Source organism: Salvelinus fontinalis, chromosome 4 (genome assembly GCF_029448725.1).
Source record: "Salvelinus fontinalis isolate EN_2023a chromosome 4, ASM2944872v1, whole genome shotgun sequence".
Taxonomy (NCBI): Eukaryota; Metazoa; Chordata; class Actinopteri; order Salmoniformes; family Salmonidae; genus Salvelinus; species Salvelinus fontinalis.
In genome coordinates, this window is record NC_074668.1 from 20,405,248 (window position 1) to 20,422,413 (window position 17,166).

Sequence of the window (17,166 nt, forward strand, 5' to 3'; positions counted from 1 at the left end):
CCATTTTGAGCCTGTAATTGAATCCACAAATGCTGATGCTCCAGATACTCAACTAGTCTAAAGAAGGCCAGTTGTATTGCTTCTTTAATCAGGACAACAGTTTTCAGCTGTCCTAACATAATTGCAAAATGGTTTTCAATTAGCCTTTTAAAATTATAAACTTGAATTAGCATACACAATGTGCCATTGGAACACAGGAGTGATGGTTGCTGATAATGGGCCTCTGTACACCGATTTAGATATTCCATAAAAAATCTGCCATTTCCAGCTACAATAGTCCTTTACAACATTAACAATGTCTACACTGTATTTCTGATCAATTTGATGTTATTTTAATGGACAAAAAAAAATCCATTTGGTAACACAGGATTCTGTTATTTGGGGGGATTCCACTTTGTAACTACTGCTAACAGAGAGTTTCCTTTCATTACAATACAATCATTATTTTAGAAACTTTATCTGCGCTACAATATAGGCATAATTACATTTTGGTGAATGTACAGCATAGCTACAAAGTTACTATATGCCATAAAGAACTTAATATAAAGTAGACTGTTGAAGGGATCTCTCATGCTCTCCCGCTCATATAAAAATAGACACACTTCTAATCCACAATTAACCTACTACTGTTTACTATTTCCCAAATAAACCTCAAAATGATATATTCCCAATATTGATTATACATTGACCCCACACATTTTCCACGTTTTAGTCTACAGTTACTGCATGTCCAGAGATTGGTGGTCGAACATCTCCTTAGTTGACTCAGACTGTCCTTGTTTGTAGATAAAAAGCATTCTTTCACAAATTTGTGATTCCAACTAGAATGTGGAGGGCCAAGGCTCTGTGTATGTGATGATGAGGAAGATATAAAAGAATGGAGCTGATCAGCTTATTTCTTGCTGTCTTTGATCTGCTCCACCTCACTGGATTCTTCCACTACCCTGCCGTTGATCATGGTCTGGGTGACCACCTTGACGATCTTCCTGGTCCTCACCTCAGGCTCCTCTGTAACACAGAACAGATCCATAGTTTCAGTTTCCACTTATCAGCAATAGTACACTGTAATAGCTGGTGTGTGGCACAAAATGGCTGCCAGGATTTTAAAGGCTGGGATAGAGGTTAGAGAAGAAATTATCTGACAATGTACTTACTTTTAGGAACAGGCATTTCCTTGATCCTGAAAGTCAAATCAGTAAAACACAGTTTACTTACATTGAACAAAAATATAAATGCAACATGCGTCAATTTCAAAGATTTTACTGAGTTACAGTTCATGTAAGGAAATCAGTCAATTGAAATAAATTCATTAGGCTCTAATCTATGGATTTCACATGACTGGGAATACAGATATGCATCTGTTGGTCACAGATACATTTTAAATAAAAGGTTGGGGCGTGACTGCCATTGGCTTGTGGAATGTTGTCCCACTCCTCTTCAATGGCAGTGCGAAGTTGCTGGATATTGGCGGGAACTGGAACAAGCTGTCGCACACGTCAATCCAGAGCGTCTCAAACATGCTCAACGGGTGACATGTCTGTTAAATATGTACAGTCATGGCCAAAAGTTTTGAGAATGACACAAATATTAATTTCTGCAAAGTTTGCTGCTTCAGTGTCTTTAGATATTTTTGTCAGATGTTACTATGGAAGACTGAAGTATAATTACAAGCATTTCATAAGTGTCAAAGTGTAACGGCAGTCGTAATCCTCCTCCTCGGACGAGGAGAGGCGAGACGGATCGGACCAATACGCAGAGTGGCTAGTTTCCATAGTGATTTAATAATTAACAACAACAATATGCGATACAAAATAACTACCGTGACAGTCCTGTGTGGCGGAACACTGACACAAGAACAAACACCCACAAAACACAAGTGAAACCCAGGCTGCCTAAGTATGATTCTCAATCAGGGACAACGATTGACAGCTGCCTCTGATTGAGGATCATACCCGGCCGAACACAAACATCCCAACATAGAAAATCACACATAGACAAACCCACCCAACTCACGCCCTGACCAACTAAATAAATACAAGACAAAAGAAAACAGGTCAGGAACGTGACACAAAGGCTTTTGTTGACAATTACATGAAGTTGATGCAAAGAGTCAATCCGCCCTGGCATGCTGTCAATTAACTTCTGGGCCACATCCTGACTGATGGCAGCCCATTCTTGCATATCAATTCTTGGAGTTTGTGGGTTTTTGTTTGTCCATCCGCCTCTTTAGGATTGACCACAAGTTCTCAATGGGATTAAGGTCTGGGGAGTTTCCTGGCCATGGACCCAAAAGATCGATGTTTTGTTCCCCGAGACACTTAGTTATCACTTTTGCCTTTTGGCAAGGTGCTCCATCATGCTGGAAAAGGCATTGTTCGTCACCAAACTGTTCCTGGATGGTTGGGAGAAGTTGCTCTCGGATGTGTTACCATTCTTTATTCATGGCTGTGTTCTTAGGCAAAATTGTGAGTGAGCCCACTTCCTTGGCTGAGAAGCAACCCCACACATGAAGGAACTCAGGATGCTTTACTGTTGGCATGACACAGGACTGATGGTAGCGCTCACCTTGTCTTCTCCGGACAAGCTTTTTTTCGGATGCCCCAAACAATCGGAAAGGGGATTCATCAAAGAAAATGACTTTACCCCAGTCCTCAGCAGTCCAATCCCTGTACCTTTTGCAGAATATCAGTCTGTCCCTGATGTTTTTCCTGGAGAGAAGTGGCTTCTTTGCTGCCCTTCTTGACACCAGGCCATCCTCCAAAAGTCTTTGCCTCACTGTGCGTGCAGATGCACTCACACCTGCCTGCTGCCATTCCTGAGCAAGCTCTGTACTGGTGGTGCCCCGATCCTGCAGCTGAATCAACTTTACGAGACGGTCCTGGCACTTGCTGGACATTCTTGGGCACCCTGAAGCCTTCTTCACAACAATTGAACCGCTCTCCTTGAAGTTCTTGATGAGCAGATAAATGGTTGTTTTAGGTGCAATCTTACTGGCAGCAATATCCTTGCCTGTGAAGCCCTTTTTGTGCAAAGCAATGATGACAGCACGTGTTTCCTTGCAGGTAACCATGGTTGACAGAGGAAGAACAATGATTCTAAGCACCACCCTCCTTTTGAAGCTTCCAGTCTGTTATTCGAACTCAATCAGCATGACAGAGTGATCTCCAGCCTTGTCCTCGTCAACACTCACTCCTGTGTTAACGAGAGAATCACTGACATGATGTCAGCTGGTCCTTTTGTGGCAGGGCTGAAATGCAGTGGAAATGTTTTTTGGGGAGTCAGTTCATTTGCATGGCAAAGAGGGACTTTGCAATTAATTGCAATTCATCTGATCACTCCCTATAACATTCTGGAGTATATGCAAATTGCCATCATACAAACTGAGGCAGCAGACTTTGTGAAAATTAATATTTGTGTCATTCTCATAACTTTTGGCTATGACTGTAGGCCATGGAAGAATTTTCAGCTTCCAGGAATTGTGTACAGATCCTTGTGGCATGGGGCCGTGCATTATCATGCTGAAACATGAGATGATGGCGGCGGATGAACGGCACGACAATGGGCCTCAGGATCTCGTAATGGTATCTCTGTGCATTCAAATTGCCATCGCTAAAATGCAGTTGTGTTTGTTGTCCATAGATTATGCCTGCCCATACCATAACCCCACCGCCAACATGGGGCACTCTGTTCACAACATTGACATCAGCAAACTGCTTCCCCACATGGCACCTTACACGTGGTCTGCGGTTGTGAAGCCGGTTGGACATTTTGCAAAATTTTCGAAAACAATGTTTGAGAACATGATGTTCGACCACCAATCTCTGGCTTATGGTAGAGAACTTAACATTAAATTATCTGGCAACAGCTCTTTTGGACATTCCTTCAGTCAGCATTCCAATTGCACCCTCCCTCAAAACTTGATACATCTGTGACATTGTGTTGTGTGACAAAACTGTACATTTAAAGTGGCCTTTTATTGTCCCCAGCACAAGGGGTACCTGTGTAATGGTAATGCTGTTGATTCAGCTTCTTAATATGCCACACCTGTAACGGTCCTGACCTGTTTTATGTTGTTTTTGTATGTGTTTTTGGTCAGGGCGTGTGTTTTGGGTGGGCAGTCTATGTTTTGTATTTCTAGGTTGGTTTTTGTGTTCGGCCTGGTATGATTCTCAATTAGAGACAGGTGTGTATCGTTTGTCTCTAATTGAGAGCCATACTAAGGCAGCCAGGGTTTCACTGGGGTTTTGTGGGTGTTTGTTCCTGTGTCCCTCACAGGACGGTTGAAGGTTAGTCACATTTGTTGTTTTGTAGTTTTGTAGTGTCTTGTTTTGCTGTTGTCATTAAAAGATGGCTTATTTCCCTCAATCCGCATCTTGGTCCTATCCATGCTCCTTCTCGTCTAAGGGGGAGAACAACATTGACTACCTTTACAGAAACACCCACCATAACAGGACCAAGCGGATTGAGGAGAGAGAAAAGGAACTAAGGCACTGGACACAGGAGGAATGGTCTTGGGAGATCATGGACGGAAAGGGACCCTGGGGAAGGGTTGGAGAGAATCGCCGCTCTCGGGAGGAGAGGAAGGCAGCCACAGCCCAGGAGCGCTGGTATGAGGAGGCAGCACATAGGAGAGGCCGGAAGCCCGAGAGGCTCACCCTAAAAATTTCTTGGGGGGGGGGCTAAAGGGGAGTGTGGCGAAGCCGGGTTGGATACCTGAGCCAACTCCCCGGGCTTGCCGTGGAGTAAGAGGGCGTCGTACTGGTCAGACACCGTGTTATGCGGTAAAGCGCACGGTGTCCCCAGTACGCGTGCTTAGCCCAGTGTGGGCTATTCCACCTTGCCGCACTGGGAGGGCTAGGTTGGGCATCGAGCCGAGTGCCATGAAGCCGGCCCAACGTATCTGGTCTCCAGTACGTCTCCTCGGGCCGGCGTACATGGCACCAGCCTTACAGGTGGTGTCCCCGGTTCGCCTGCATAGCCCAGTGCGGGCTATTCCACCTCGCCGCACTGGCAGGGCTACGGGGACCATTCAACCTGGTAAGGTTGGGGAGGCTCGGTGCTCAAGAGCACGTGTCCTCCTTCACGGTCCGGTATATCCGGCGCCACCTTCCCACCCCAGCTCAGTACCACCAGTGCCTACACCACGCACCAGGCTTCCAGTGCATCTCCAGAGCCCTGTTCCTCTTCCACGCACTCTCCCTATGGTGCGTGTCTCCAGCCCGGTACCTCCAGTTCCGGTACCACGCACCAGGCCTAGAGTGCGCCACGAGAGTCCAGTGTGCCCAGTTCCTGTTCCCCTCACTCGCCCTGAGGTGCGTGCCCTCAGCCCGGTACCTCCAGTTCCGGTACCACGCACCAGGCCTATAGTGCGTCTCAGCCGGCCAGAGTCTGCCGTCTGCCTAGCGCCAGAGCCGTCCTGCCATGACCAGCCAGAGCCGTCCTGCCATGACCAGCCAGAGCCGTCCTGCCATGACCAGCCAGAGCCGTCCTGCCATGACCAGCCAGAGCCGTCCTGCCATGACCAGCCAGAGCCGTCCTGCCATGACCAGCCAGAGCCGTCCTGCCATGACCTGCCAGAGCCGTCCTGCCATGACCTGCCAGAGCCGTCCTGCCATGACCTGCCAGAGCCGTCCTGCCATGACCTGCCAGAGCCGTCCTGCCATGACCTGCCAGAGCCGTCCTGCCATGACCTGCCAAAGCCGTCCAGCCAGGACCTGCCGGAGTCCCTACGCCCGGACCGGTCGGAGTCCCTACGCCCGGACCGGTCGGAGTCCCTCAGCCCGGACCTGCCGGAGTCCCTCAGCCCGGACCTGCCGGAGTCCCTCAGCCCGGACCTGCCGGAGTCCCTCAGCCCGGACCTGCCGGAGTCCCTCAGCCCGGACCTGCCTGAGTCCCTCAGCCAGGACCTGCCTGAGTCCCTCAGCCAGGACCTGCCTGAGTCCCTCAGCCAGGACCTGCCTGAGTCCCTCAGCCAGGACTTGCCTGAGTCCCTCAGCCAGGACCTGCCTGAGTCCCTCAGCCAGGACCTGCCGGAGTCCCTCAGCCAGGACCTGCCGGAGTCCCTCAGCCAGGAGCTGCCGGAGTCCCTCAGCCAGGAGCTGCCGGAGTCCCTCAGCCAGGAGCTGCCGGAGTCCCTCAGCCAGGAGCTGCCGGAGTCCCTCAGCCAGGAGCTGCCGGAGTCCCTCAGCCAGGAGCTGCCGGAGTCCCTCAGCCAGGAGCTGCCGGAGTCCCTCAGCCAGGAGCTGCCGGAGTCCCTCAGCCAGGAGCTGCCGGAGTCCCTCAGCCAGGACCTGCCGGAGTCCCTCAGCCAGGACCTGCCGCCCCTTATCCCGGTGCCGCCCCTTATCCCGGTGCCGCCCCTTATCCCGGTGCTGCCCCTTCATTTAGGTGGTGTTAGTGGGAGGGTGGTCATTGGGAGGGGGATAAAGAAGCGGGGATTGATTATGGTGGGGTGGGGACCTCGCCCTCAGCCTGAGCCACCACCGTGGTCAACTGCCCACCCAGACCCTCCCCTGGACTTTGTGCTGGTGCGCCCGGCGTTCGCACCTTGAGGGGGGGGTTCTGTAACGGTCCTGACCTGTTTTATGTTGTTTTTGTATGTGTTTTTGGTCAGGGCGTGTGTTTTGGGTGGGCAGTCTATGTTTTGTATTTCTAGGTTGGTTTTTGTGTTCGGCCTGGTATGATTCTCAATTAGAGACAGGTGTGTATCGTTTGTCTCTAATTGAGAGCCATACTAAGGCAGCCAGGGTTTCACTGGGGTTTTGTGGGTGTTTGTTCCTGTGTCCCTCACAGGACGGTTGAAGGTTAGTCACATTTGTTGTTTTGTAGTTTTGTAGTGTCTTGTTTTGCTGTTGTCATTAAAAGATGGCTTATTTCCCTCAATCCGCATCTTGGTCCTATCCATGCTCCTTCTCGTCTAAGGGGGAGAACAACATTGACTACCTTTACAACACCTGTCAGGTGGATGGAATATCATGGCAAAGATAAAATGCTCACTAACAGGATTGTAAACAAATTTGTGCACAAATTTGTAGACAAATAAGCTTTTAGTGCATATGGGACATTCCTGGGATCTTTTACTTCAGCTCATGAAACATGGAACCAACACTTTATATGTTGCGTTTAGGTTTATGTTCAGTGTACATATGAAGGAAGTAAGCCAAGTCACACATACAGTGGTAGCATTGTCACCAGGCTCTTGTTTCATTTACCGTCTGAATTAGACGACCGTTCACCAAGGCTCAGGCTTGTTTCCAAATAACTCATACCAAGAAGAATAATCCTCCCCCAGTATCTCACTGTATTTATGTTCAAATCTGAGGGAATGTCAGTGAGAGAAGGTGAGGGAATGTCAATCTTCATACTAATTATGTCTGTGTAAATCTGAGCTGAAAAAATGAATACAAATATTTAAATAAATCAATAGAGGGACTCACACTTCCTCTCCCTCCAGCAGTCTCCTGTAGGTGGCGATCTCCAGCTCCAGGTTCTGCTTGATACGGAGCAGCTGTTCATAGTCTGTCTTGTTGCGCTGCATGTCCAGACGCAGCTGGGACAGCTCCTCCTCCAGCTGAGACAGCGTGGCTTGCAAACTGTCCATCTCCAGAGCATACTTATGGCCTGTCTCTCTCAGGTTCCCTTCCAACACACCCACCTGCATTGGGGACAGACAGGACAGGCCAGGGCCGCCAAGTTAACCTAATGTGTTTCGCTAGATGTTGGGATCGTCGCTAAGCTAAGGCGGTAATTTTATACTCAGACATGCTAGAAATGTGATAGTGTCTTACCACTACACCACTCATCACTGTAATGCTTATGTTATGCACAAACATGGCTGCCAAATTGTTGTAGTTTGCCACTAGCTCATCACTTTTCAAGCTGGCGCACTAATATTATACACAGACACAGCAGCCATGAGTAGCTACTCATGGCTACACAGCTACTCCTGAGTAGAACTACACAGTCTGTATATGGCTCTCGAATTCCACACCTGGCTCATCAATTTACCATCTGTCAAACCTCACCAATTGACCAGCAAGACCAGGGAGTGTCATCCTCACTCATCATTATTCAGCTTATAGAGACAGTAGGTTCTTTATCAGGTTGAACAAACACACATGATCTGTTTTCCAAACCAGCGCCTTCTCTATGTAGATCTGGAGCTACTGCAGGATGTATATATCTGCCCTCACATGTTACTGACAGTGCCACATACATGACCTTGACTTGTCTGGCTCTGTCTGGGTCCTGACACATTGATGAATTGATCTCCATTCACTTCCATTCACTCAGGAGAGCAGAGGATATTCATTGTGTGCACTGCAGCACTGTTGCTTTATAATGGCAAAGCAGATGCAGATGTGAAGCAACACACTAAGAGAGGATGACTCAATCTATTTGAGCAGTGTTTTTCCATGTGCCTCCCACAGAGTTCATTTTAAAATGATGCCCAGGGATTCAGTATCCTCAAAATCCAAAATGAATTGACCCCAACCCTGCTTCTCATCAGGGAGAAAGCATTGGTAGAGGCCGAGGAAATGGTAGAGGACAGATAAGGGTGTGTCTGGACTGTTGAAAGGGGTATGTCTGGACAGCTGAAGCGTGTGTGTCTGGACTGAAAGGGGCGTGTGTTGACAGAAGGGGGCGTTTGGACAGCTGAAGGACAGCTGCAGTACCTGTTTGCGCAGACTGTCCAGTTCCCCCTCCAGGGCCTGTAGGAAGCGGCGTCTCTCGCTGAGCTCACTCTGAGCACAGCGTAGCGCCTCACCGCTCTCCTTTACCTCTGACTGCACTGACTCCAGCTGCAAAACACACACACGTACACACACGCGCAGGCACAAATGCACGCACGCACGCACGCACGCACGCACGCACGCACGCACGCACACACACACACACACACACACACACACACACACACACACACACACACACACACACACACACACATTCCATTGCACCAGCAGTGTTGCATACACACAGCAGTCATGAGTACATCTACCCCCAAAAAAAGTATGAATGTATGTACTTGTAAGTCGCTCTGGATAAGAGCGTCTGCTAAATGACTTAAATGTAAATGTAAATGTACCCACATACAGTACTACGTTCACAAACACAGATGATATACTGTAGAATACTTCTACTCAGTGACATCCTACTGAGCTCAGCTGAGTTCTTCATCATTACCATGTCAGATGTCTCACTGACCTTCTTAAGGTACCAGGTCTCTGAGTCCTCCTTGTTCTTACGCGCAATGCCCTCATACTGGCTCCTCAGCTCAGCCATTATGGCCCCAAGGTCTGGGCCCTGGGCTGCATCCACCTCCACATTCACCTGCTCGTTGGCCATACGGGCCTTCATGGAGCCCATCTCCTACAGGGATGGAGACCATAGTTGGGATCAACTCCATTTCAATTCAGTCACCTCAGGAATTAAACTGGAGTTAGAATTGGAATGGAATTGACCCCAATCCTGATGGAGAGAGACAAACACTTTCAGCGGGTCTGGAAATGGAAAACTGTAATGGCTGATACTGATAGGTCCTAATCAATGTCTACACACTAACATCCAGATGTCAGACGACAGTTGAGGTCAGTGTGTTGTTGCTGGTTCTATGGGGAGGCAGCCAGGTGAGCTCTTAAAAAGGTATCTGACGGAAACATTGACACTTGTACATATGTGAAATAGGACAAATATAAGAACCCAATAAATCTTTTTTTATTATTATGAATTATTCAGAGGTAATATTGTGTGTGTGTGTGTGAGAGAATTTCTACTAGGGAGCCTGAGTAGTTGGCCACATCCTGGACACCACACCTGGCTGTCTAAACACACACACTCCCTGTGGCTAGTGGAGCTCACGTGTCACATTCAGTGACATATCTGTGTGTGTGTGTGTGTGTGTGTGTGTGTGTGTGTGTGTGTGTGTGTGTGTGTGTGTGTGTGTGTGTGTGTGTGTGTGTGTGTGTGTGTGTGTGTGTGTGTGTGTGTGTGTGTGTGTGTGTGTGTGTGTGTGTGTGTGTGTGTATACAGTAGTCTGTATGATCATGGTATCACCAGACTCAAAGACTACATGGAGTACAGGGTGTGGTCATTCTAAACATGATTATATTTCAGTGACATTCAACATGCATGGGGAAATGAAACTGTATTCACGTACCAAATGAAAATATATGTTTTATTTTAACACAATTACCCATGTGCCAAAAAGCACCATTTACCTAAAATAATAAACATTTTAGGAAGTAAAACAAGATGCCTTAAGGATACCATATGAACCCTCATGTTGTTTTGAGGATGTAATTCATAGATTATGTGCACTGGGACAATCTGGAATACAACTCTGTTTCCTGGAACAACCCTCCACTGAACCAAAAACAGTTTGACAATGTGTGAAGTGATTAGGTTGATGTGTAATTACTCATCAGTAATAGCTGGGCCGGTTTTGACCCGTGCAGCGGAGCTCTCACCTCATCGTGATTCTTCTTGAGGAAGTAGAGCTCCTCCTTCAGGCTGTCCAGATCTCCTCTCAGGGTGGCTATGATCTGGTCGTGGTCTGACTTGGCCCTCCTGAGAGCCAGACAGTCCCTCTCTACAGACTGGCACAGTGTGGCCTCAGCCTCCCATCTACACCAATGGATGGTAACAGAGGCATAGCACACAGACATGGACACACACAGGTACACACGCCGGTATGCAGACACATGCACGCAGGTAGACACACACACACGTAACCATACCTCGGTCAGCAGATACATCTACACATACTGTGAGCACTGCTGCATTCCAACATTTGACTGAATACCATCAGTACATTGTGAATACATAGGGACCTTGACACAGACAACTCTGGCGCCTCTTGATTTGTGCTTCACCTTGCCAACCACAGATACCTCTGAAATGGATGATGTTTCCTTGACCCTATCTATCTATCATGGCCAGTGCTAACTGATGGCCTCCTTTCAGTCTGTGAGTACCGTGGGAGCAGGCTCTAATTTCTCGGCCTGACAGAGAGGTCATTTATCCAAAGTGCAACGTAGTCTAGCACTCCCATGTGAATCTCACAGACAGGCAGGTAAAAGAAAAGCCGCTCTGTGTTGGCACCATAGAGATCTTATTAAATTTCAAGAGGGGCTATGTCATGAACCCTAAAAGTTCCGGAATGGGGTGAAAGCACTGGCAAACCATGGTTGACCAGCTCCCTGACCAAAATAGCTGACCTTTATCCCATCATAAGAAGGTTCATGTCCATTCTAGTATTCTAATTCCTAATTCTATGTTTGGCACTCACTTGACCCTGAAGTCATCGGCGGCCAGCTTGGCATTATCAATCTCCAGCATGATGCGAGCATTCTCCAGGGTCTTCTTTCTCACCTGAGAAGTAGCAGGAAGGAAGGAACACATTTACTTTAAAGTTATACACTAAAGCACATAGATACACATCTGAAAGTGTCCCATCGCAGGACAGCAGTCGTATCTGATGTACTAGTGAAAGAAGAAAGTTGAGGAGCACGGCAGGGCACATACAGGAGACGTTTGTGGAATAGGACTACACAAATATAAACAACAAGGGTACCCAGGTATTGTGATCTATACACAATTACTGACTAGCTGATTACATATCATATTCATCATTACGGCCAGGTGGGCACTGACCTCCTGTCCAATGGCGTGAGCCTGGGCCATCATACCCTCGATATCGTGACCTTTGGGGGCCCGCTCCAGCATCAGTTGTTTGATCTTGAGCTCCAGCTCAGCGTTGGATCGCTCCAGGGAGCGCACCTTGTCTAGGTAGTTGGACAGCCGGTCGTTCAGGCCCTGCATGGTCTCCTTGTCGCTGGCGCCCACGCCCATGCTGTTCAGGGAGGAGAGGGCGCCCAGAACATTGAGCCCGTTGCCCATGGAGAGGGAGCGGGAGAGGGACAGGGTGTTGGCAGAGGACAGGGAGGAGACAGGGGCTTTGGAGCGGCTCCTGCCACCACTACTACTGCTGTCTCTCAGAGACATGCTGGAGAAGGATGGCTGGCGGGCTGAGTAGCTGCGCATGGAGAAGGTGGAGGACATGGTGCGTTTCTGCTGCGCTGGGGCAGAGTGGTGGAGAGAGTAGAGTGTTGTCAGTTGTCACTAACTGGCCAAGCTGCAAAGGCAAAAGTTATTAAATTTCTCTCCTAAAAATCTGAATGAAAAACTAACCATAACCTTAACCACACTACTAACCAGAGTAGAGGAGGACTAAAACACACTGTTTGAACTGTTCTGTCATTTGTAATCATATAGCAGCTGGACTGTACACCCACTGTTGTGCCATTATAGAAACATACAGCACACAGAGCTCAGACCTAAACTCATTCTGATCTGGTGGTGTAAATTAACAATACCCTTTGCTCATGTCAATTGTGCACAATAGACTCTCAGTCAATATTGCTTTAGCGAACAATAGAATATGTTTGAAATCATCCAAAATCATCCAATCATCTAATATCTATGAAGCTGAAGTCTCCATCTCTTTGCACAAGACAAATTAATTTAGCATCTAGATGTCACTGCTTCAGATCTACTGTACATTGTGTTTTAACTCTCCCCTCCCCAGTGTGAACTGAAAAAATACAAAGAAAAACTTGTTTACCAAACACTAAAAAGCCTGTTAACTGTTAATTTCAGGTCACATAACAGAAATAAATTCCACATACATAATCATAATCTATTTACAAACTTTTGGAAAATAAAGAAGAACTTAAAAAAAAAGGTACTTACATATGTATGTGTGCTGAAGCAGGTCCTGTGAAAGTTGTTTGTGGTGTGATGGGTTCTGACCCTGATGGTACAGGTGACTGTTATGGCTATATGAGAATCCTCAGGTGAGCTGGGCTGTGTCACCAAAGGGGACGAGGGACTGGCTCAGAATATATGTGTATTGGGCGGAGCCATCATGGATGTATCCAATCAAAAGGATCCACTAGTAGAGAGCAATGTGACACCTTAGAGGGGTACAAAATTTGAAGTCTTGCCATGATAGATAAAATATATCATCATTATAATCCCGTCATATATTGTAATCCCATATGTCTTATTTCTCAGCTCCTTCACCAATTGACAAAAATGGAGGCTTACAAAAAATCCCATCATCGTAATGATACACCACCAACTGAACAAGTATGGCACAAATATATAATACAATAGACGTATATTAATTAGATTAACGTTATACTAAAAATCAATGCCAGCACATCAATGACGGACCAATAATGCTAGGGCAAACTGAGAAGTCACACAGATAGTCTCTACTGCCTGTTATGCTTCCAATCTCAGTACAGCAACAGCATCCTCTTTAAAGGCCCTGTCCTGTCTGACCTGATTAGCTACAATGGAAAGTTTAGCTAGGGGTGAACCCACACACACTCACTATCACACTGAACAGGGCTCCTATTGAGCCGCAGCACAATACAGAGTAACCGGATACAACTGTTCCATGTGAGGATGGGCTGAGGGCCGAGGGGCTGGGGAGAGCAGGGAGGAAGGGAGGAAGCTGGGACAATGGAGAGAGAGAGTGAGGAGAAAGGAAAGAAAGGAAAAACCCCTGAGAAATGGTACCGAGATGGGAGTTGGAGGTTGGGTTGGGGCTGAGCTCCGGCTTAAAAACACAGACATACCTTTGCATTGCAAGTCTAGGTTTATGTAATGTCTATCTGTGCCTTCGTGCAGTCCTTATTTTTGATGTCTAAACACTGTCAGATTGAACAACATCTGCATTAAAAAATGAAAGAGAGGTGCTTTTTGAGTCAAACTGGGAAACATCACCACCTCCAACACATCAGATACTCAAACTGACCTCATTCATATTGACATACCTGGACCCTGACCGCATGAGGAAATCCAAAGTTGTTAACAATATATAAACAAATTGTTGGGATAATTAAGATTGTAAGGTTATGGTATAATTCTTACAGCTGTAGTCTGGAGGAGCATGAATGGTGAATCCCTAATCACTGTGTGAAGAGTGGAGAGATACCTGTTGACATCCCCAACATGAAATGTTGATAGGAGCTGCCTTTGGCAGTGCTTTCACCCCATTCAGTGGTAAGAAGGAGCTATTGCATTCATAGGCAACTACATTCCTTTTCTGAAATAGCAAAGCAGACTTAAATTGATATACCAGACACTAGCAACACTTTCCTAACATTGAGTTACCCCCCCTGCCTCCAAACGCCAGCCCCCTTTTGCCCTCAGAATAGCCTCAATTTGTCGGGGAATGGACTCTACAAGGTGTCAAAACCATTCCACAGGGATGCTGACTCCAATGCTTCCCAAAGTTGTGCGAAGTTGGCTGGATGTCCTTTAGGTGGTGGACAATTCTTGATACACACGGGAAACTGTTGCGCGTTAAAAATCCAGAAGTGTTGCAGTTCTTGACACAAACTGGTGCCCCTGGCACCTACAATTACCATACCCCGTTCAAAGGCACACATCTGTTGCCTTGTCCATTCACCCTCTGTATGGCATACATACACAATCCATGTTCCAAGTGTCTCAAGGCTTAAAAATCCTTCTTTAACCTGTCTCATCCCCTTCAAATCAAATCAAACCAAAATGTATTTGTCACATGCTCCGAATACTTGCTCACCTTACTGTGAAATGCTTACTTACAAGTCCTTAACCAACAGTGCAGTTCAAGAAGAGTTAAGAAAATATTTACCAAATAAAGGAAAGAAAAAATTAGAAAAAGTAACACAATAACATAACAATAACGAGGCTATATATAGGGGGTACCGGTACCGAGTCAGTGTGCGGGGTTACAGGTTAGAGACAATTTGTACATGTAGGTAGGGGTGAAATTACTATGTATAGATAATAAACAGCGAGTTGCAGCAGTGCACAAAACAAATGAAGGGGTAAGTCAATGTAATAGTCCGGTGGCCATTTGATTTATTGTTCAGCAGTCTTATGGCTTGGTGGTAGAAGCTGTTAAGGAGCCTTTTGGTCATAGACTTGGCGCTCCGGTACCGCTGCCGTGTGGTAGCAGAGAAAACAGTCTATGACTTGGGTGACTGGAGTATCTGACAATTTTATTTTCTTTCCTCTGACATTGCCTATTTTATAGGTCCTGGATTGCAGGAAGCTTGGCCCCAGTGATGTACTGGGACGTACGCACTACCCTCTTTAGCGCCTTACGGTCAGATGCCGAGCAGTTGCCATATCAGGCGATGATGCCAGTCAGGATGTCAGGATGCTCTCGATGGTGCAGCTATATTACTTTTTGAGGATCTGGGGACCCATGCCAAATCTTTTCAGTCTCCTGAGGGGGAAAAGGTTTTGTCGTGCCCTCTTCACGACTGTCTTGGTATGTTTGGACCATGATAGATCGTTGGTGATGTGGACACCAAGGAACTTGAAACTCTCGACCCGCTCCACTACAGCCCCATTGATGTTATTGGGGGCCTGTTCGGCCCGCCTTTTCCTGTAGTCCATGATCAGCTCCTTTGTCTTGCTCACATTGAGGGAGAGATTGTTGTCCTGGCACCATAGGCTCTCTCATCGTTGATCAGTCCTACCACTGTTGTGTCGTCAGCAAACTTAATGATGGTGTTGGAGTCGTGGGTAAACAGGGAAAACAGGAGGGACTAAGTACACACCCCTGAGGGGCCCCTGTGTTGAGGATCAGCGTGGCAGACATGTTGTTTCCTACCCTTACCACCTGGAGGTGGCCCGTCAGGAAGTCCAGGATCCAGTTGCCGTGGGAGGTGTTTAGTCCCAGGGTCCTTAGCTTAGTGATCAGCTTCATGGGCACTATAGTGTTGAACACTGAGCTGTAGTCAATGAACAGCATTCTCACTTAGGTGTTCCTTTTGTCCAGGTGGGAAAGGGCAGTGTGGAGTGCGATTGAGATTGCGTAATCTGTGGATCTGTTTGGGCGGTAATCGAATTGGAGTGGGTCTAGGGTATCCGGGAGGATGCTGTTGATGTGAGCCATGACCAGCCTTTCAAAACACTCCATGGCTACTGACGTTAGTGCTACAGGGCTGTAATCATTTAGGCAGGTTACCTTCACTTCCTTGGGCACAGGTTCTATGGTGGTCTGCTTGAAACATGTAGGTATTACAGACTCGGTCAGGGAGAGGTTGAAAATGTCAATGAAGACACTTGCCAGTTGGTCCGTGCATGCTTTGAGTAAATGTCCTGGTAATCCATCTGGCCCCGCAGCTTTGTGAATGTTGACCTGTTTAAAGGACTTGCTCATATCGGATACTGAGAGCGTTATCACACAGTCATCCAGAACAGCTAGTGCTCTCATGCATGCTTCAGTGTTGCTTGCCTCGAAGCGAGCATAAAAGGCATTTTACGCATCACTCGCATCACTGGGCAGCTCGCGTCTAGGTTTCCCTTTGTAGTCCATAATAGTTTTCAAGCCCTGCCACATTCGACGAGCTTCAGAGCCAGTGTAGTAGGATTCAATCTTAATCCTGTATTGACGCTTTGCTTGTTTGATGGTTCGTCTGAGGGCATAGCGGGATTTCTTATAGGCCTCCGGATTACTGTCCCGCTCCTTGAAAGCGGTAGCTCTAGCCTTTAGCACGGTGCGGATGTTGTCTGTAATCCATGGCTTCTGGTTGAGATATGTGCGCATGGTCACTGTGGGGACGACGTCGTCAATGCACTTTTTGATGAAGCCGATGACTGAGGTGCTATACTCCTCAATGCCATTGGATGAATCCCGGAACATATTCCAGTCTGTGATAGCAAAACAGTCCTGTAGCGTAGCATCCGCGCCATCTGACCACTTCTGTGTTGAGCGAGTCACTGGTACTTCCTGCTTTAGATTTAGCTTGTAAGCAGGAATCAGGAGGATAGAATTATGGTCCGATTTGCCAAATGGAGGGTGGGGGAGAGCTTTGTATGCATCTCTGTGTGTGGTGCATACAAAGCTCTCCCCCGCCCTCCATTTGGCAAATCCGACCATAATTCTATCCTGATTCCTGCTTACAAGCGTGGATTTAACAAGTGACATCATTAAGGGGTCAGCCTGTCATGGAAAGAGAAGGTGTTCTTAATGTTTTGTAAACTCAGTGTAGATGCATTTGAATTCAGTAATTTTCTGCAAAATAGAAATCAAATCATTTGTAGGCCTAAACATATGCAATTAACTGGGTTAAGAATATAGACACTGATTTC

At 47.1% G+C, this 17,166-nt stretch overlaps 1 protein-coding gene across 2 annotated transcripts; it reads right to left on the bottom strand.

Annotated features, from left to right (window-relative positions):
* Positions 1-441: 441 nt before the first annotated feature.
* On the bottom strand, positions 442-16,820 carry LOC129853297 (keratin, type I cytoskeletal 18-like). Of its 2 annotated transcripts, none has more exons than XM_055919184.1 (9): positions 12,754-16,820; positions 11,656-12,075; positions 11,291-11,373; positions 10,470-10,626; positions 9,208-9,372; positions 8,676-8,801; positions 7,437-7,654; positions 1,155-1,180; positions 442-1,008 (listed from the first exon to the last, which is right to left on the bottom strand). In XM_055919184.1, exons 2-9 carry the CDS (start codon positions 12,061-12,063, stop codon positions 893-895), a joined length of 1,299 nt encoding a protein of 432 aa, XP_055775159.1. In that variant the 5' UTR covers positions 12,064-12,075; positions 12,754-16,820; the 3' UTR covers positions 442-892. The 2 variants fall into 2 exon arrangements, with proteins under 2 accessions (XP_055775159.1, XP_055775158.1); XM_055919183.1 differs by having other exon boundaries at positions 11,656-12,080.
* Positions 16,821-17,166: the final 346 nt, after the last annotated feature.